Source organism: Pelobates fuscus, chromosome 3 (assembly GCF_036172605.1).
Source record: "Pelobates fuscus isolate aPelFus1 chromosome 3, aPelFus1.pri, whole genome shotgun sequence".
In the NCBI taxonomy this organism is placed as follows: domain Eukaryota; kingdom Metazoa; phylum Chordata; class Amphibia; order Anura; family Pelobatidae; genus Pelobates; species Pelobates fuscus.
The window spans coordinates 356,447,652-356,469,230 of NC_086319.1; the positions used below are offsets into that span (position 1 = coordinate 356,447,652).

At 42.8% G+C, this 21,579-nt stretch overlaps 1 protein-coding gene across 1 annotated transcript in view; it reads left to right on the forward strand.

The window, feature by feature from the left end:
- Positions 1-20,805, forward strand: part of COLGALT1 (collagen beta(1-O)galactosyltransferase 1) — a 66,553-nt gene extending 45,748 nt beyond the window's left edge. The window contains exons 9-12 of the mRNA XM_063449216.1: positions 14,925-15,057; positions 15,174-15,301; positions 16,071-16,277; positions 18,576-20,805. Coding sequence (XP_063305286.1) covers positions 14,925-15,057; positions 15,174-15,301; positions 16,071-16,277; positions 18,576-18,843 — 736 coding nt within the window. The 3' untranslated portion in view covers positions 18,844-20,805. The remainder of the gene's footprint in view (positions 1-14,924; positions 15,058-15,173; positions 15,302-16,070; positions 16,278-18,575) is intronic.
- The last annotated feature ends 774 nt before the right edge of the window (positions 20,806-21,579 follow it).

Consider the following 21,579-nt stretch of genomic DNA (forward strand, 5'->3'; position numbering starts at 1 on the left):
CCTGCCCCATATTCCCCTTTCCCCTATACAGGCGTCCCAGATATAGGGAAAGAAAAGAAAAATGAACCAGAACGTCTACAATGCTCGACTGCCACTCAAGAAGGGTGGGTCCCCCTCAAGTGCGTCTTCCCAAAACGTAGACCAGTCACTGAATCCGCCTACCCGGGGTGGTAGACACGGATTGGAGCGAGGTGAGAAGTGTGTGACCAATCACTTCTCTATCAAGAGAAATAGGAGTGGATAGAGTACTAATACAGGAAGTGTAGGAAAGGTAAAAAGTAAGGAGAAATTTTAGAGACAGACACAGGAGTTTGAATGACTCCTAATTAAACAAACAGGACAACAATACAATTGAAATACAGTGCATGCATCACAGTTCAAATAAAATCAACAATAATTCCTTTCCTTTACTCGTGTGACCGAAGTCACCTCCCTCAACCTCGTAGTGTCCCCGCTCGGAGAACGACTTTCGTAAGTCTCACTACCAGCGGCCACAGGAAACAGCAACCATCTCCGACCCGAATCCTATATAGCCTCCCTCATTATAGCAGTCCACAAAGTGTGGCCACCTCTATCCTCACTCCCGTAGTGCCCCTATGAACCCACTCATAAGTTTCACTACCACGTGGTGCGGGAGACAAGCAATGCCTGCTTGAATCTGCCCGCCACAAATAAAAAATCAGGAATGACTCCAACTCAGCGCTCAAAGCTGGAGGGTACCACCGCTCTGCAGCAGAGCTACGTGCACAATGAGGCTAGCTAGGCTATCAAAGTGACACAAGAAGGATCACAGGAAATTATGAGTCTACACAATCTCCACAGTTCCAACACACCTCTTTTTCCATACAGCCACAGCCACGAGGCTCCTAAAAGAGGTAAACAGGCAAAGAAGACCCCCAGGAAAACTTCCACAGGTCCACCCCCCTTTTTCCCTACAGCCACAGCCACGTGGCTCCTAAAAGGAGTAAACAGGCAACAGGACTCCAGGCAAATCCCCCGGGTCCACCCCCCCTTTATCCCAAAAGGGGCAACAGACAAACACAGGACCCCCAGGCAAACTACCACAGGTCCACCCCCCTTTTATCCCAAAAAGGGGAAACAAATAAACACTCAACCCGGGCACTTAACCAAAACAGGCCAATTCAAACACACCCAGGTAACAGACTAAATGCAGGTAAACAGGTGAGTAACGAGACACCGGGCAAGATATTACCTGTCTTTGATGTCCTCCCGGGAAGCAGTCACAGACACGTGGACGGGTCAATCAAAGGGGCCGGAACATACCGGTGGCTCTGCAGAAGTCTCTACCGTGTACCTGGAGGTGATCAGTCTCCTTTCCTTCCCCCCGGATTCCTCCGTCCAACAGCGTCTTCCTTAGGACGGCTCACCGGCCAGACATAGCCCGGTGCCCCACGTTGGGCGCCAAATTTGTTATAGTGTAATTTAGAAATAAACAAAAATGTTTAAATGTCGATCTGTTCCTGTCCGAATTAGAGAAAATTAAATTGCGTATATACGCTGAAGTAATTCAGACTGACACACGGAGTTCAGGTTAAAATAACTTCGAGGAAATTTATTGGCAAGTGAAGTAAGAGCGGGCTCGCAGGCCCTTTTAAGAGGCATTTTGCGTCATCATTGATTATCAAGATATCAGTAAATAAACATCATTAATTGGATTAATTGTTAAGTGTCTGGGTTAGTGTCCACCTATCAATATAATTAATTGGCTCAAAAACTAAGTGGTTAGCTAAGTGTCCACCCACCGATAGGTGGTATTGTTCTGGACACGGGTGGGGACAGAGGGCTCAAGCACCATCTTCCCTAGCATGAGGTTTACTCGGTGGAAAGGGGGGCTTGAGCGTCATTTTACACAGTCAGTGATGTCAGGTCTTGTGGTCAGGTGCAAGCAGGGCCGCCACCAGAAATTTTGGGGCCCCTGACAAAGCACAAAGTCTGGGCCCCCCCCCCCTGCCCGGCCGGCCTGCCTCCCGCCCCCCCCCCAATGAATGCAGTATGTGTGTTAGTGTAGTGGATGAAGAGTGTGTGTTAGTGTAGTGAATGCAGAGTGTGTGTTAGTGCAGTGGATACAGTGTGTATGTTAGTGCAGTGAATGCAGTGTGTGTTAGTGCAGTGAGTGTTAGTGCAGTGAATGCAGAGTGTGTGTCAGTGTAGTGAATGCAGTGAATGCAGTGTGTGTGTCAGTGCAGTGGATGCAGTGTGTGTGTGTGTGTTAGTGCAGTGTGTGTCAGTGCAGTGAATGCAGTGTGTGTGTCAGTGTAGTGAATGTAGTGTGTGTCAATGCGGTGGATGCAGTGTGTGCCAGTGCGGTGGATGCAGTGTGTGTGTCAGTGCGGTAGATGCAGTGTGTGTGTTAGTGCAGTGAGTGTGTTAGTGCAGTGTGTGTTTGTGCAGTGAATGCAAAGTGTGTGTCAGTGCAGTGAATGCAGAGTGTGTGTCAGTGCAGTGAATGCAGAGTGTGTGTCAGTGCAGTGAATGCAGAGTGTGTGTTAGTGTAGTGAATGAAGAGTGTGTGTTAGCGTAGTGAATGCAGTGTGTGTGTCAGTGTAGTGAATGCAGTGTGTGTGTCAGTGTAGTGAATGCAGTGTGTGTGTGTCAGTGCAGTGGATGCAGTGTGTGTGTGTTAGTGCAGTGAGTGTTAGTGCAGTGAATGCAGTGCATATGTGTCAGTGTAGTGAATGCAGTGTGTGTCAGTGCAGTGAATGCAGAGTGTGTCAGTGCAGTGAATGCAGAGTGTGTCAGTGCAGTGAATGCAGAGTGTGTCAGTGAAGTGAATGCAGAGTGTGTCAGTGCAGTGAATGCAGAGTGTGTCAGTGCAGTGAATGCAGAGTGTGTCAGTGCAGTGAATGCAGAGTGTGTCAGTGCAGTGAATGCAGAGTGTGTCAGTGCAGTGAATGCAGAGTGTGTCAGTGCAGTGAATGCAGAGTGTGTCAGTGCAGTGAATGCAGAGTGTGTCAGTGCAGTGAATGCAGAGTGTGTCAGTGCAGTGAATGCAGAGTGTGTCAGTGCAGTGAATGCAGAGTGTGTCAGTGCAGTGAATGCAGAGTGTGTCAGTGCAGTGAATGCAGAGTGTGTCAGTGCAGTGAATGCAGAGTGTGTCAGTGCAGTGAATGCAGAGTGTGTCAGTGCAGTGAATGCAGAGTGTGTCAGTGCAGTGAATGCAGAGTGTCAGTGCAGTGAATGCAGAGTGTCAGTGCAGTGAATGCAGAGTGTCAGTGCAGTGAATGCAGAGTGTCAGTGCAGTGAATGCAGAGTGTCAGTGCAGTGAATGCAGAGTGTCAGTGCAGTGAATGCAGAGTGTCAGTGCAGTGAATGCAGAGTGTCAGTGCAGTGAATGCAGAGTGTCAGTGCAGTGAATGCAGAGTGTCAGTGTAGTGAATGCAGAGTGTCAGTGTAGTGAATGCAGAGTGTCAGTGTAGTGAATGCAGAGTGTCAGTGTAGTGAATGCAGAGTGTCAGTGTAGTGAATGCAGAGTGTCAGTGTAGTGAATGCAGAGTGTCAGTGTAGTGAATGCAGAGTGTCAGTGTAGTGAATGCAGAGTGTCAGTGTAGTGAATGCAGAGTGTCAGTGTAGTGAATGCAGAGTGTCAGTGTAGTGAATGCAGAGTGTCAGTGTAGTGAATGCAGAGTGTCAGTGTAGTGAATGCAGAGTGTCAGTGTAGTGAATGCAGAGTGTCAGTGTAGTGAATGCAGAGTGTCAGTGTAGTGAATGCAGAGTGTCAGTGTAGTGAATGCAGAGTGTCAGTGTAGTGAATGCAGAGTGTCAGTGTAGTGAATGCAGAGTGTCAGTGTAGTGAATGCAGAGTGTCAGTGTAGTGAATGCAGAGTGTCAGTGTAGTGAATGCAGAGTGTCAGTGTAGTGAATGCAGAGTGTCAGTGTAGTGAATGCAGAGTGTCAGTGTAGTGAATGCAGAGTGTCAGTGTAGTGAATGCAGAGTGTCAGTGTAGTGAATGCAGAGTGTCAGTGTAGTGAATGCAGAGTGTCAGTGTAGTGAATGCAGAGTGTCAGTGTAGTGAATGCAGAGTGTCAGTGTAGTGAATGCAGAGTGTCAGTGTAGTGAATGCAGAGTGTGTCAGTGTAGTGAATGCAGAGTGTGTCAGTGTAGTGAATGCAGAGTGTGTCAGTGTAGTGAATGCAGAGTGTGTCAGTGTAGTGAATGCAGAGTGTGTCAGTGTAGTGAATGCAGAGTGTGTCAGTGTAGTGAATGCAGAGTGTGTCAGTGTAGTGAATGCAGAGTGTGTCAGTGTAGTGAATGCAGAGTGTGTCAGTGTAATGAATGCAGAGTGTGTCAGTGTAATGAATGCAGTGTGTGTCAGTGTAATGAATGCAGTGTGTGTCAGTGTAATGAATGCAGTGTGTGTCAGTGTAATGAATGCAGTGTGTGTCAGTGTAATGAATGCAGTGTGTGTGTCAGTGTAATGAATGCAGTGTGTGTGTCAGTGTAATGAATGCAGTGTGTGTGTCAGTGTAATGAATGCAGTGTGTGTGTCAGTGTAATGAATGCAGTGTGTGTGTCAGTGCAATGAAGGCAGAGTGTGTGTCAGTGCAGTGAATGCAGTGTGTGTGTGTCAGTGAAGTGAATGCAGTGTGTGTGTCAGTGTAGTGAATGCAGTGTGTGTGTCAGTGTAGTGAATGCAGTGTGTGTGTCAGTGCAGTGTGTGTCAGTGCAGTGGATGCAGTGTGAGTGCAGTGGATGCAGTATGTGTGTCAGTGTAGTGAATGCAGTGTCAGTGCAGCGGATGCAGTGTGTGTGTCAGTGCAGCGGATGCAGTGTGTGTGTCAGTGCAGCGGATGCAGTGTGTGTGTCAGTGCAGCGGATGCAGTGTGTGTGTTAGTGCAGTGTGTGTCAGTGTAGTGAATGCAGTGTGAGTGCAGTGAATGCAGTGTGTGTGTGAGTGCAGTGTGTTAGTGCAGTGAGTGTCAGTGTAATGAATGCAGTGTGTGTATGTGTTTAGTAGTGTATGCATGTAAATGTAGTAATAGTAATTTAAATGTATTTTTGTTATTCCCCCCTCCCTGTTTCTTACCTGGTTCAGGGAGGGGGGGAGATCCTTTGATCCCTGGTGGTCCGGTCAGGTGGAATTGTGGCCCCCCCGGCTCCCTATACTTGCAGAGGGGGCCCAGCAGACTGCAGGAGCACTTTACAGCATTTCCTGCTCTCACTCCCGCGAGATGTGGTGTGCGCGCTGCGCGGAGCGTTGCCATGGCAACGCTCTAACGGACGCCCGTCTCGCGGGAGTTAGAGCGAGTGAAATGCTGGAAAGTGCTTCTGCAGTCCGCTGGGCCCCCTCTGCAAGTATAGGGAGCCGGGGGGCCCGCGGCTGCACATATATATAGCGATGATCGCTATATATATGTGCAGAAAGTAATTGTGGGGCCCTGGACTGCCAAAGCAGTCCGGGCCCCCCAGGACCGCCGGGCCCGTGACAACCGTCACGGTTTTCACCCCCTGATGGCGGCCCTGGGTGCAAGGTTCTCTTATGAATAGAACATTTCATTAGTACAGTGTTCTCATGGCCTTCAAATTATACTATGTTGCAAGTTAAAGGAAATTCAGCAGTTCCTGGGTTAGTCATGTCTTTATAGAAAATACAGTCTCTGTTCATTGTATTGAATGTGCTGGGAAATTCTGTCATGTAATGTAGTTTTAAAATGGAGAAGTCAGGTTATGAGGACAAAATGGAGATTTTGTCACAGTGTGAGGTTAAAATGGAGTTAGTACAATAATTCAATACAAGTTCAATAAAGATTTTTTAATAATTCTACATCAATACCAATGAAGGCTAGTTCATTTACTATGTCATAGCTTGCCTTACATTTTTTTTCAAGATGTTCTTTTAAATGGCTGAGCTTCCATTTCTCAATAACATCCACATATATAGGATTGGTGACACTAATCGTGATTTTTTTTTTTTTATTGCACAATGTGTGGCACTAAATGTTGACAGAAATAGTAACAATTAGACCTTGTTCTTATGTCATGTTCCCTAAAACTATTTAAAATGTTCAGAGTAGTAGACTATTTTTTAGAGGATTAGAAGAATCTGCATCTGCCATTTCCCAATTATGTAAATTAGCATAGGCTGGGTGTAAAGCTACATTATTTGTTTTTAATAATAGAACGGTTATCTTTATTTATCTGGTGTACTCCTTAAATCTGTGCTGAATGTTACATATCTGCACTATTGCCTGATAGCAGTGCTAACATCCAGCGGGCAACTAATTCAAAATATGGTGGCTGGCCAGCTGACAACAAAATAAGTAATAAAATAATAAACATAAGCTCGAGCAGGAACAACCTAGGGCCTGGACGTTACACAGGAGCCCCAGAACCATGTGTTTGCCTCCATTCACTACTCGTAGGTAAAGAATGTTGAAGGGGGCCCCATACAATGAACCTGCCTGCAGCCCTGGCAGGAAAGAAAGGCATAAACATGGGATACACGTTACCACTCTATTGTTCTGCAAACCACGTGAAGAGTTTTAAAATAATACATGGGTCAATCCCCAACTGTTGGCTTTAGGTAGGGGCTATTAAATAATAGATGAATGGGGAGACCTGCAATTGCCCCCTTCACTGGGTGGTGGCAATTATTCATCATTAATATATTGAAGGGGGTAGCCATGCCTGTTATCCAATCAATCCCTTAAATTAATATATTCTCTCCTCCCCAAAGGCTAGTGATTCTAAAAGTCCAAATGCCCCCATTAAACCATACTTGCCTACTCAACACAGACATGCACTAATAACAAATACAGCTTACCTAATTCACCCACACTAATAACTGATTGATAATAAAATACCTATAAAAATTAAATCTTATAGATGGGGGGTCATATTGACCCACAAATGCTTTTATTTAACTTTTTTACTAGAGTAAAGAGTTAAGTTATGTGGCAGCTGGCCAGCACTTTCTAGTTAGCTGCCATATAATTTACTCTTGCACTGCCGAGGGTTTTTTTTGTTTTGTTTGTGCTTGCTGGGTGCCAGGATTCAAGGGTGAGAATGACCGATTGTAAACCAAACACTGAATGTTACCAACCTAAATATGCCTTAGGTATATTTGAGAATTTTAAAATTGTCAGAATCTAGTTATTTTAACCAAATATGATCTATCTTGAAAAATGATGTGTATTGTAAACTACAACGTTGTGGGTCTTTTGTTTTTTTTCCACTTAAGCATTATTGATCAATGTACTTAGGACATGCATGCAACTTCCATACTGTCTCCTATACATATCAAGACAAAGTGCTCATTTGCACTCCACTGAGATTGATTTATTACACTTACAGTAAACTTGGAAATCTAAACAACTGGGCACCATGCTTAGCTATGAAAATATTGCAGCTGTTCAAATGAACTCCTGAAATAATAGGCTTCCAGCAATTAGTTTATTTTTGTCATATTCATTTCCCAACCAAACTGGAATTATTTAAATACCTGTTGTCGTTAAAGCTTTCTTTGCTGCTAATTACACATCACGAACATCTCCCATAAAGAATATCTAGTCACTAAATGCTAAGTAACACAGTGTTGAATGGCAAACAAATGACTACCTGCCACTAACTGACTTAAAGGGACACTCCAGGCACCCAGACCACTTCAGCCCATTGAAGTGGTCTGGGTGCCAGCTCCCACCACCCTTAACTCTGCAAGTGTAATTATTGCAAGTTTTATAAACTGCAATAATTACCTTGCAGAGTTAAGTCCTCCTCTAGTGGCTGTCTATCAGACAGCCACTAGAGGGACTTCCGTGTTCTTAGAACACAAAGTGTTTTAAACGACGCTGGACGTCCTTGCGCTATGCATGAGGACCTCCAGCGTCCCCGAAATCCCCATAGGAAAGCATTGAATAATGTTTTCTTCTTGGGAGGTCTAATGCACGCACGGCCATTGCCGCGCATGCGCATTAGGTCTCCCCTGCCGGCTAACGTTGGCGGGGAAGGAACGTGGGAGGAGCCTGACCCTGCGCTGAGGGACATCGGTGCTGGGTTCAGGTAAGTCACTGAAGGGGTTTTAACCCCTTCAGCAACATGGTACCGGGGGTGTGAGGGAGAGGGGCACTGCAGGGTCCTGCAGTGCCAGGAAAATACATATATTTTCCTGGCACTGGAGAGTCCCTTTAAAATCACACCTGCCTTGTTTAGAAATTAGGAGGAATAGACAAGTTAAATGCAAACTCACAATATCTTTTAATATTGAGGGGGGAAAAAAAGCATTTTTATTTTCTTTGTGTGCTTTAAGCACTAAAGCTTATCCAAATACTTTGTGTATATAGTTTGTAATAAATACCTGTGACGTTTGGCATGTCAGGTGTATGGAAACATTAAGGGCAACTTGTTCAGACAATAACAGGTGAAGTGCGTAAAAACTGAGCAACGCTTTTATGACTAAATGCAGAAATGGATCAAGAAGACCTGTTGCAATTTTAGCTGCAGACATCTATCAGCTTTTTTTTTTATTAGCAATGCTTTTAATATTACTTTTGTGGCGTCTGTTTTGCTTACCATGGAAACAAAAACATACTCGAATACCCAGGACATACTTGAAAGCGAGAGAAATCTCAATGTATCCTTCATGGTAAAATGTTTTATAAATAAATCCACAAGATTTCTATATATTTATTATTACTTTGCTCTCGTACTCGTAAAGATTTAATCCACTAAAATGCAATGTGTCATGAATGATGACACTCTTTTCAGTATATGCCTTACAAAAAGGTCTTACAAAAATTGGTGCTTCCCCCAAATTCTGCTCTCCAGCCAACACTGAAAGCAGCAGCTGTCTGCTCTATATAAGGGTGTCTGTCATCATTTTTTTTTCAAAGTGGGAAATCTTTCCTCAGAATATGGAACCTTTTCCAGTTCTAAAACTTTCTGTCTCTCCAGCTGGGGCTCTGATCTCTCTCTCTCTCTCTCTTCCCACTTCATCTCTCAAACAAGACAGCTGTTCTTTCCAAAGCGGCTCTGTCACCAGAGGTACATAGCATTCTACATAGACATAATTTCCTTTTAAAAATGGGTTTGCATTAATGTGTTCTGCAGAAACTGATTTTTTTTTTTCTCCTGAGAAACATGAGAGGCAACCATACTAAACACAGACCTATTTTAATTGCTATTTTGCGATCATCTAAAGCAGGCATGTCCAACCGGGAACCGGTCAGACACCGCAGCTCTGAAATAGCACGACCGGGCCCCTGCTTTCTATGATGCTGCAGTGCCGGGAGGAAGTGATTACAAGTCACTTCCTCCTAGCGTATGAAGTAGCCATGCGGGAGAGACAAGCAAGGAGCAAACACAGAGACTCCTATCAGACTAAGCCAGACACCACTGGACCCCCACGGAATCCACCCTCCTGCACCAAAAAGGTATGGTAGCAGGGGGGTGGATGAAATATGTATTGTAAATTATGATCTCTTTGTGTAGATTTGAGTGTGTTACATCAGTGTGTGTGTGTGTGTGTGTGTGTGTGCGCGTTACCAGTGTGCCAGGAGGTACTTTATTTTATATGCGGCTCAAGAAGATTTTTCTACACTCATTGTGGCCCAGGGAAGCCAAAAGGTTGGACACCCATGATCTAAAGCAACTCTGAGATTTTTCCATTTTTTGGGGGTGTATTTTGACCCTTTGGGATAGGCTTCAGTTTATTTATCAATTTTATTTTCTTGTCCTTTTGGTTTCTGTTTAAAAGGTCTGCATCACCAAAGACCTAATCCCTAACCTTTAACCAGAATTTGTTAAACCGGCAGCTCCGAAGCATTATTTACCCCATCCTATTGATTGGTACCTTCCTATCATGCAGGGAAAAAAATGTGCATATCAGACGTATCTTGCCCTAAACAAGAACCTGATCAATTACACTAGGCAAGTTCTGTCTGGCATAAGTGATAACTACAATAAATTTTCGCCTCTCATACTCCCTGCTAGTACAGCTTGACCTGATTTACTAATTGGCACAGTAAGCAAGAATATTCCGTCTGCATTACCCTTCACTCCTAGGGCGTAACAACTTTATGTGGCCTTTTTTATAATCAAAAATATAAAACGTGGATGGTGCTGGCTTGATACATTTAACACTATAAAAAGCTCACAGAATTTCACCAAATTAACTTAACTCTGTATTGTGTTGCTTCTGTGCCTTTCTTTGTCAGCATTTGTCTTTCTTGTCTTGTGTGCTTGGCAGGGTAGGATGTGTGATGGCCATCTTTGTCTTCTCTCCCCAATGTTTACTAATGAAGCTGGCTATTGCTCTGCAACAGGAATGTTTCTGCTTTATTTGCGACTGACCTTTATGTCTCTTTGTTAACTTAGCTGTCATGTTTTGCTAGAGTGTTTTGGACGTGTTCACTCTGCTTGTAATGTCGAGCTGTGCACTATACACTGTTCGGTTCCCATCATCAGGTCGTAACCTGCAGCCTTACTTCTTCATTGCGGCTTTTGAATGTTCCGTTAGTTGAAGTTCTTCTTGGTTTCATTCCAGGAAATTCTTAGCAAAAAGAGACATAGGCAAATCCTGTGGTGTTTGTGGCTTTCGTAGTTTGACAGTATTTTGCGCTCAGAATTCTCCATTTGCTTTCAGCCAGTAGCTAGATTCTCTGACTGTCAGTGTTTCTAATTATGTTATTTTCCCATGTCGTTTGTGCCTCAACAAACATTAACTAAATTTTGTGAAAGAACTAGTACACCAACAGAGAGTAAGGTTTCTGCTCTTAGTTTGCCATCATTCGTTTGTTTTAATGTGGGGAGTTTTCCTACTACAAACTCAAGCAGCCAAAAAATAATACCAATTCTATATAATTATCAAGTATTTGCTTTATAATTAAAACAAAATGCATTGTATTATTAAAAAAGGAAATTGGCCTCATGCTTATATGTTGACATTGTGCTGTTATCCGCAAAGAGACATTACTTCTTTGTTTTTATTTCTAAGAGAGTTTTCAGTGTACTGTAACTAGTATTTTTTACTTTTGGTTTTTAAAGGATAGTGGTCACTTCCAAAATATTGTAATATAATCATGCTTTATTCAAGTATTGTAGCAGAGCTCCTAAATCCGACTGGATATCTCCGCTGCAATTCCCTCTTAGCTGGAAGAAGAGCCTTTCAGTGTTTATTCCCCAGACATCAGATGATCTATAATGCTGAGGAAAATAACAACCTTTATTAGAAACCATGCCAGTTTATATACACAGACCCACAGCATTCAAGGTATAGCTATTCCCGCCCTGGCGTCTGTGTGTGTGAAAGCGATACGACATCCACTGCTTAATTCAATTATCTCCCAGGAAGTCCAACATGAAATATCCCCCAAGATAACTGTTCAACCTACGAGAACATCCAGGGATAGTCTGTTTTGGAGCACCCAATCTAGGAAATTAAATTGCGGAAACGCCACTTGGTCAAAGTTTGGATGAAAGTCCCAAAACAGTTCCACAACGGTTGTGTCTAAGTGCTGGTCATTTAATGGAGCATCTACTGGCTACGGGCTCTCAAGTTGCGCTTGTTTGTAGTGATCATCTGTACCTCCCGTCCAAATAGTGCTTTCCTAGCTCTCTGAAAATAGAATAAAAACAACAGGTAAATTTAACCTGGCAGAGGTGAGAGTTGTGGACGAGCCGGAGTTCCATAAAATCAGGGCCAAGTCCTGCCGCCTGTATTGCGGTTGCTCTGGCTCACAAGGGCTGTTTTCAGGCAAGGTGGAGAGGGGCGCTCTACTGAATACCTAAGGAAAAGATACAGGGGAGCCAAGGGAGTGATTATTGACTTTTGTTGAGACTGTATAGTCAAGTCCTATACAAATAATCCAGGAGTTATGCAGGATCCGCCACAATTGGATAATTTTGATATTGGAGAAGTCATGATAATTTTCATTTTTAGTAGAATTTTGGGAAACCACTTGAAACATTCATTGTGTTTCACTATTTTAATTGCTTTTGTTTGATTTATTCATTACAAACTGTCACGATTCCGGGAACCAAACACGCTAACACACACACAGAAAAGGTGCAGTACCGGACCTTAGAGTGGCCGGGCTAAGCACACAAAGAATAGTTAGGAGACAAGCCGAGTAAGGGGAACCAGAAGACAGAATAATGAGAGACAAGCCAAGGTCAAAGGGTAGGAGAAAGTCACAAAGTGAGATAAACAAGCCAGAGAGTACGTAACCAGAAACACAAGTTCAGTAGTAGTACTAGCAAGCAAAGACCACAACAGGGCAGAGAGGAACAGGAAAGGTAAGTATATAAATCATTAGGTTAATTCTGATTGGATAATTTCCAATCAGAATTAACAATCACACGTGGGAGATATCTAGACCTCCCACTGTGATTGAGGCACTGTGCCTTTAACGCCGGGTCAGGTGGCTGACCCCGGCGTTTATTAAAATGGGCGGTCTCCCAGCGTGCAGCGTCATGCATGCTGCCGCTGGGGGACGTGGAGGAAGATGCGGGCAGCATCCGTGGCTGGGAGGATGCCGCCCGCCGAGCGCACAGCAGGAAGGGGACCGCGGACGGCTGGAGGGTGAGTGCCGCGAGCGGACTGCAGCCTCCCCTCGCAGCCGCCCGCGGGATCCTGACACAAACAGCTGAAAGTCTGTAAGTTTTGACAATAAACCTCATCAGAAGGCCGCAGGGAGGCATGGCACACTTGACCTGGTGCATCCACTAGATGCCATGGAAATCTTGCCCGGATTATGTACCAGCTACGGACCACTAAAACTTTGACACGAGCGCTCTCGGTCTAAGGACCTCCAAACAGAGCCCTTTTTGTAAGGGGAAATGGAAGAGTTGATGAGTCATCCAATAATATCCTGGACGGGGGGCGGGGCCTGACTGTCATGGAGGCTAGACGCGTTTAAAGCGAGCTCCTCCACAAGCCCAACAATTCCAGTTTTCAACTGTACTCTAATGCCCGATATGGGCCGGAACAAGAGAAACTCATGTTGGCTGACCTTTCTGCTAAGTGGAAAGGAGGTTGGCGTCACATCGAGGATTTTTCAGCCCCACAGTGGAAAATGTGACATAGTGCACGCCAGGCTGGAGAGGCGGCCGGTCTCCTACACTGGTGCCCTGGGGCCATAGACCTTATGCAGGCGCCTCGTTACTCCTCCCTCTACCCTGGAACCGGCACAGGTGATCCCGGTTCCCCCCTTGGAGGTTGCCCAATTCAAATGGTAGAGCGAGCAGAACCCATCGGTGACCTACTTAAGATGGCGGAGGCCATGTGCCCCTCAACTTCCAGCACTGATCCCAGCGATATACTCGCCCGACTGGACAAGCACCTTCTCCACTTCTGGCAGAAACTCGAAAGCAAGATGCATCAACCTACTCCGCCACAGACAAGCACCTTCTCCACTTCTGGCAGAAACTCGAAAGCAAGATGCATCAACCTACTCCGCCACAGCCAAGCACCTTCTTACATCAGGGACTCCCTCAAGAATCAGTGGTTCCACATGAAGGCTCCTGCATGGCGGCGGAAAAGGAAGCGGGCTTCGACTAAGCGTAGAAGTCACGATGGCTTGTTCCAAACGGACACACTGATAGAACCTGCAAGATGCCATCGGCACTATCCCTGTTCAGGAGGACAGACGGCACAACGCGTCTGGCCCCAACATGGCAGAAACACCATCCGAGAGTCAAAGAGGCATCTTGCGGACCCATTGCTTCCTCACACCTACACTCAAGACGGCCATACCTTGCGGTTTTGATCCAGAACAAAGCAGCAATGTGCTATCACTGGCAATTGTGCTTACTCTACTACTACTAATTATTTTGTGTTCTGCTCTGTTTATCTTGTATCATTTATCTTTCTCTTCCTCTCACTGCTATGGGGACCTCCTTGGGGAATTACTCTGCTAAGTTCCACATTGATATTTGCCTATTTATATATATAAAAAACTGTGCTTATACTTTAGGCATTCTTGCCATTTGATGTATATTGTTTTACCTCTTACTACGAGATGCCATGTTTATCACTACAATGTCATTATAATGCACAGCAAAAATAAAGAATAAAAAAAAATAGGTGACAGTTCTTTAACTCTCAAACTATATTGTCATGAGTCTGGTTTGCTAATAGAAGGAATATAGAATCTAGGTTCTGCCTGTAACAGGAACAGTGTGCCTGGTCCCTAACTTTAGATCCAGACCTGAACTTGAGAATGCATCCGTCCCTTCTCCATGCCACCAGGGACCTCCAGGAGCTACCACAGCAACCTAGTACCTTTTTTTTAATGCTACTCGTCTGAGCTTCTTCAGTGATCTCGCCCAACTATCAGCCAGACACTGGATAATGGCTCTTCCCACCTTGTACCCAAACACTAGACAACACTGCGTGCAGGGACAAGACAATAGTGGTTTATTAAACAGGCAGCATATTTAAACAGTACAAGGTAAAGGCACAACAAAACATGTAAAACAGTGTGAGGATTCCGTGGGAGACTGCAGGAATACGGTGGAAAACAATCAGAGTGCTCCGCACATTATGTCTGGCCTGATCTGAGCAAATGGCTAAGGTGAAAAGGAGCAAGTTTCTATGTGTATACAATGTGAGAACAAAAGAAAGGGAAGCTCTCTGTAGAGGAGAGGAAATCCCTCAATCTAAAAACACCACTAGGTAGAGTATAGACTCCACTACCTGTGGTGTAAAAGACACGTATTCGGGTCACCAGGGGTCAAAGCAACACTCTCTGGAACGTTAGCAGGCTCTGGGAGCATTCCTAGCGGAGTTTTGTGCTTTGTAACTAGTTAATGCTATCCGCAGTGCTGGTCATCCATATGTTATGTGGATATCAGGTGAAAGTGACATACTATGGATAGAAATTGTGTAATGCTTCAATTACATAAACAATTCATCCTGAAATTTGCTGCTTATCTATAATTAATACACCTTTTTGTTTATCTTTCACAGAGCTTTGAATGAGACTCAGGTTTCTGCGTTAGGGATAAAGATGTTACCTGGATATAAAGATCCGTATCATGGCCGTCCTCTTACACGTGGTGAGATGGGGTGTTTTCTCAGCCACTATAACATCTGGAAGGAGGTAAGATGATGAGTAATTAGACTTTTAAAGATGTCAAAACTGTTTTGCCATTATTCAGCAGGTCTTAATGATCATGGGCCATATACAAGTTTGGAATCGAATTTATGTTTCTGTAGGTCTCTGAACGCTCTCTGGAAGTCTCTGCTGTATTTGAAGATGACCTGAGGTTTGAAATTTTCTTCAAGCGAAGACTGTTGACACTACTACAGGATATGAAGAGAGCCCGCTTGGACTGGGATCTCATGTATGTGGAATCAAAATTTTTTTGAAAGGAAACCTTGGCTATGTTAGCTGTACATAGACCTTTATAAAAAAATATTTAAAAAAAAAAAGGTGGATTTAACCTTGCAATGTAAACGTTGCCCTTTCTAAAAAAACTGCAATGTTTTACATTGCAGCATTAAAAGAACAGGGTTATTGCACCCAGGCCACTTCATTGAGATGTGACTTTAGTGGTCCTTTTTAAAGCAAATTTGATGCTCTAAACCTCTTTCAAAGATATGTTCTTTTGAGAAAAAATGTTGTTTAGAGTCCAGCTTTGGTACTTGAAGAGGCTGTCACTTTAAAAAAAAAGGTAACACAAATAAAGTAATCCCAACAGATTATTTACCTCTACCAACACTTTAGAAAATGTATGTTTAATTATAATTTGACATGTGACTTTTCATTGTTGTGATGGACATCTTGAAGTTACACACCCTGTTTTTAAACATTCTTCAAAGGTTTTTTTTTTTTTTTTAGGTTAAGGTGCACAGATACAGTTACAGTAGAGTGGACTTAGCCAGTCAGAGCCTGGGATTTTCTGAGTTGAGATGAATATCTTTCATAATTCCAATATGTAGAGAATTGGAAATCCACTATTTGGCTTCCTGATGAAACAATATGTATAAGGAAACATCATACATTAACCTGTGTTTCTTACAGTACAACAGAGGGTAGTTCTGCCTTTTAAGTTTATCATTCTCCTCTCTTGTAGTCCCTTTGTATAAAGTATTCTGTTTTCATTTGCACAGTTACCTGGGAAGAAAGCGAATGCAGGTAGATGAACCTGAAGAATCTGTGTCTGGAGTCCGTAACTTGGTCATTTCAGATTATTCCTACTGGACACTGGGGTATCTGATTTCCTTGCGCGGGGCAAGAAAACTGCTCAATGCCGAGCCCCTGCAAAAGATGCTACCAGTGGATGAATTCCTACCAATTATGTATGACAAACACCCCATGTGAGTATTTGCATATAACCCATTTATCATCTCGTTTCCAAATCTTCAGATGTGAAATTATTGTAGAAAGTGAAGGTACAACTCTTTCTATCAAGTCAAAAATAAGTCCATACTGTGCTTTCTGCTAAGCACGATAAATAGAGGCACTACATGAATTTTAAAGCCAAAATTATCTCAACTCTTGGATGCTTCTTCAGCTTTATAAAATAAATAGATAGATTATAGTTTTTAACCAGTACTTTAGGAGTATCAAATACTCTAGTGGTTCTCGACTACTCAACTCAAGTACCTCCGCTAGCTTCCCTCCTCACTACCACAGAACACCGTGTAGGGATTATAGTCCTTCATCAGATCTTGACTGGTTTGGTAGAAGGGTAAAAACATAAACTACACATATTTATACAGCATGTTTGTGTATTGAACCTGTAGCTTGCAGATGGTGATTAGACCAATGGTGAACACTCCCCGTGCCAACCAGTCTGGAGCTAATATGATCAAATCGGGAGTTAATCCCATCCACTGGGACCTCTGGTTCCAGCTCGTCTGGGGTCCTGCTCCCCATTAGTACACTGCACCCCTATTAACCAACATCCTGAAGGACTCTTGGAAACCTAACTCTTGATGGCCTAGAATCAAGACTGCTTTTTGCGTTTCTTTAATCTAATTATTACTTCCTTTTCCTAAGGTAATCAAATGCAATCATGCAGGGGATAGTGCACCTATGGTAGTAATTAAAGGAACTAGTAATTTGACAGACAATACAGTGTTTCCAATCTTGGTGATAATGTGCCAGTTATTTCTATAGTGTTCCTCTTTTTCTGTTGACCAACAGAAGTGAACCATGTGTGGTCATCTGCCTAAAAATAATGAGTTCTGTACAGAGAGAGGGAGAGACCTTTTCGGTCACCACTGGTTTCAGTACTTATTGGATTGTTTGTGGTTTTTCAGGGGAAAACCACTATTCCTTGCTCCTACAATATACAGCTTATATCAATCAGATAAACAGTCAAACAATGAAACCTTGATAATATGTGCATTATTTATATATTGAGTGGCAGAAACCCCACAATCACAACAGTTTGTTGTAATTCCTTAATCTGAATATTACTTCCTTTTTCCTAAGGTAATCAAATTTCCCAAAGGTTAACACTTGATAAAAAAAAAAAGGGAACATTTGATATAAAATAAAGCATTCGATGGTCAACCCTATTCACAGGTCAGGTAGGACTCCACGAAGACCATTTTGCAAGTTCACCTCCAGTTTATGAAACTATAATACAAGAATATTTTTTTACAGGAACTTTGTCATGTTATAGTTATCATTTAGTTAGAGAACCGATTGGTGGATAGGTAGCCATATCCTCCCAGGGCATAGGGTCTACTGGGTGTCATAGACCAGTACTGCTTATGTGTGTGTTGTGGTGGGTTTATTTATTTTTTTCTGCTTTTTGAGGCAATATCTGTTTTCACAAATCTGTTCTGTAATCTGAGCAACCACCATGGAAACAATGTAATGTCCATGTTGTCTAAGAATTTCATATCATAATCAACAATCACATTGAATGAAGCAATGTCTATGTCTTAAAGGATCACTATAGTGTCAGGAAAACAAACCCGTTTTCCTGAGACTATAGTGCCCTAAGTGTGCCCTCTCCCTTGGCGATGAAGGGGTTAAAACCCCTTCAGCTACTTACCTTAATCCAGCGCCGGACTCCCTCGGCGCTGGTGACTTCTCCTCCCCTGTTGATGTCCGCTCACAAGTGGAGCGGAATGCGCATGCACGGCAAGTGCCGCTCGCGCATTCAAACAGTCCATAGGAAAGCATTTCTCAATTCTTTCCTATGGACGTTCTGCATGCTGGATGCGAATTTTGCATCCAGCGTCGCAGATGCATCTCTAGCGGATGTCAGGAAGACTACCACTAGAGGTTGGATTAACCCTGCTATGTACACATAGCAGTTTCTCTGAAACTGCTATGTTTACATGTGAAGGGTTAAAACCTGGGGGACCTGGCACCCAGACCACTTAATTGAGCTGAAGTGGTGTGGGTGACTATAGTATCCCTTTAATCAGTTTGCCATTTTTTTTTTTTTTTTTTTAATTCTTCTGCTAGCACACAGTTTGTAGGTGTGGATATCTAAATATGTAAATCAATATAGGTCTTGGTTAAGTGATTATGGTAACCACTTTGTATTACTAATTTAGTGTCTGGCATATTGTTTAATAGCATGATGTTTTATCTCTGAGTGCTAGGATCTCGTGTCACATTATCACGGTCTACTTTGATTCTTTTTGCAGCTCTGATTACTCTGAACAATTTTCAACCCGGGACTTGCGTGCTTTCTCAGTGGAACCGCTCCTTCTGTATCCCACACATTACACTGGGGATGAAGGCTATATTAGTGACACTGAAACTTCAGTATTGTGGGACAACGTGACACAACCCACTGATTGGGATCGTGCTAAATCCCAGAAGACCCAACAACAAGAAAAGCTGCGCAGTGAAGCCCTGAATACACCTTCCCTACGTTCTCCCTTTGACAATGCTGCCCGTGATGAGCTATGACACCTTAGTTGCCTATCGTCACCATCCATAAGGAACACACCAGCCAGCATTTAAGGTGTTTGGGTCAAAGAATCATACAATGATCAAATGAGAAAGCATGGTATTTATTGACTGATTTCATGGCAAAATAATGATATTTAAGGACCCCATGTTTACCTGTGCTGATACACAATCTCACAGCCATTCCCCACAAGTTAATATATTGTAAAGGAACATCCCTACTGGCACCTGAGCTAGATCTGTGTGTGGGACGCAAGATACTTTTAAATATCAATACAGCCTCATTCCTGGGTTAATAAATATATATGGATGTGCTAAAAGCAGAAACTGGTACCGCTAGCTGACAACTGAGCTGCTAATTGGATTTCTGTTGTTCTTGTAAACATAATGTTGATGGCATGATACTGTTTTTAACCCCTTAAGGACACAACTTCTGGAATAAAAAGGAAGCATGGCGGAATATTTCCGTCATGTGTCATTAAGGGTTAATTAATATGTGCTAATTTTACTTCCTACTTATGGATAGGCTAACTTTGTGGCAGTCACTGCTTGTATTTTAAATAAGGGAGAAATGTCAGGGTGCTAAGTTATTTTATAATTCTAAATTAATCATTTGCGTTACAGGTTAATTTTTGTTTTTAGCTCCGCTGGTTCAATCCAAATGTCCATGAGGGAGTTGCACCTCCCATGCTTCTTCATATATAGGTTACATGTCATATGAAAATTTATGGTTCTATGATCATATACAGCTGTTTGGTTTCTTTGCTGCCTGCATTTAGAACAACATTTCTAAATGTTTTTGGTTTCCCTGTCACTGTTACAAATTGATAGATAAATCTAGTAAGGAAATTGAATTCTACCTACCAAAAAGCAACAAGTATTTATTGCAACAGTACATCATAAAAAATGTTTATTTTCGTATATGAAAGTATTCACGTGACAACCACCCCCTATATACATTTTGGACATTCCAGAAGATGAAATCAATCTGCCATTTTTTTGTTTCTACAAGTGTGGAAATGTACAGCTATATGTAATTAAAGACTAGTGGCTATTTAATAGAAGAGTGTATATTGTTTATCTATTTAAGCAGGAAATTAGAATTTGTTTACGTGCCTGAGCATACTTAATTTTGAAACCAGCCGCAGTTGTGTTTTACAATACAATTACAGCCTTACTGCTTTGAATGTAATATCTTGAGTTCAACATTTACAGAATTGTTACTACAGTGTTCTATATCTAGGTCAGTGATGGTTAACCAGTGATGGTTATTTTTAGGAGCCCAGATGTTTGTATATGTAGTCCACAAACAACGGGATTTGCAATGGTTGGCCATCTCCACACTTTGAGAAGAATGACTGAAAAGGAGTATGCCTCCCACTTACATGGAATATTTTGGAAGATTATAGTTTAGACTTAATAAGTGACAAGTGATCAAAAGCCATGTAAACTGTCACAAGAACACGATGAACAAATTACATTTAAAAAACCAAAATGTATTACAACGAACATCTTACGATAATGTTATACCTCTGTTTTTATAAGGTCAATACAATCTTTTCTGAATATATCCCTCGTAATCTGACTGATACGTCTCTGTAACCAGTCAAAAGGTGCCGCATTCATTTTATGCGTTAAAGATTATTTTTAAGAAAAAATGGCAGCAGAACACTGTGTAATATGTATGTTAACATGGTTTTATTAATGAGACCTAAATGTAAGAGGCTCCATTCTTTTTAAGAAAGTCAGTTGGGGTCTCTATCTCGACGTAGGGTAATGGTTAGCCATATTTTTGAGGGGAATCACCTTGTATGCACTCAGTACATGGTGGTGGAATAGAGTGTTGTAAGATGATACTGAATATTCTAACTAATGCTCACCAGTCCTGTGCTAGGGACCACAGCTGTTTTACAGAGTTCTATATATTTTTGTGCTTTTTTTCAATAAATCATTTTTACAATATTTATGCTGCAAGTGTATTCATTGTACAAAGTGTCCATTAAAAAAAATACAAATCTAGTATATTACCTTTTTAATAAGGTTACATGTGCATTAACAGCTTGCATTAAATGAGCAGTATTTATCTACAACAGGACTACCCCCATCATTCGTGGTAGTGATTGCAGAAACATTGTATTCATTTATTTTGTGTCTATTCTGTAAATTGATAACAAGTCAGGTGCACACACAAAGTTAGGAATGCGAGGAAGGAAGGGACCCAGCCTACTTATTTCTTCCAATTACTGCACCCAAATAAGAAAATCTTTACTGCATATTCAAGATGGAGTCTTACCATTCATTTATAAACCTGAAAGATTATATGTATTTATCCCATGAATAAATTCCTCTTCTAACGAGTACCAATTGTGATGAACTCACTGTCAGGATCCCACGGGCGGCTGCGAGGGGAGGCTGCACTCCGCTCGCGGCACTCACCCTCCAGCCGTCCGCGGTCCCCTCCCTGGCGTGCGCTCGGCGGGCGGCATCCTCCCAGCCACGGATGCCGCCCGCGTCTTCCTCTACGTCCCCCAGCGGCAGCATGCATGACGCTGCACGCTGGGAGACCGCCCATTTTACTAAATGCCGGGGTCAGCCACCTGACCCGGCGTTAAAGGCACAGTGCCTCAATCACAGTGGGAGGTCTAGATATCACCCACGTGTGATTGTTAATTCTGATTGGAAATTATCCAATCAGAATTAACCTATGGATTTAAATACTTACCTTTCCTGTTCCTC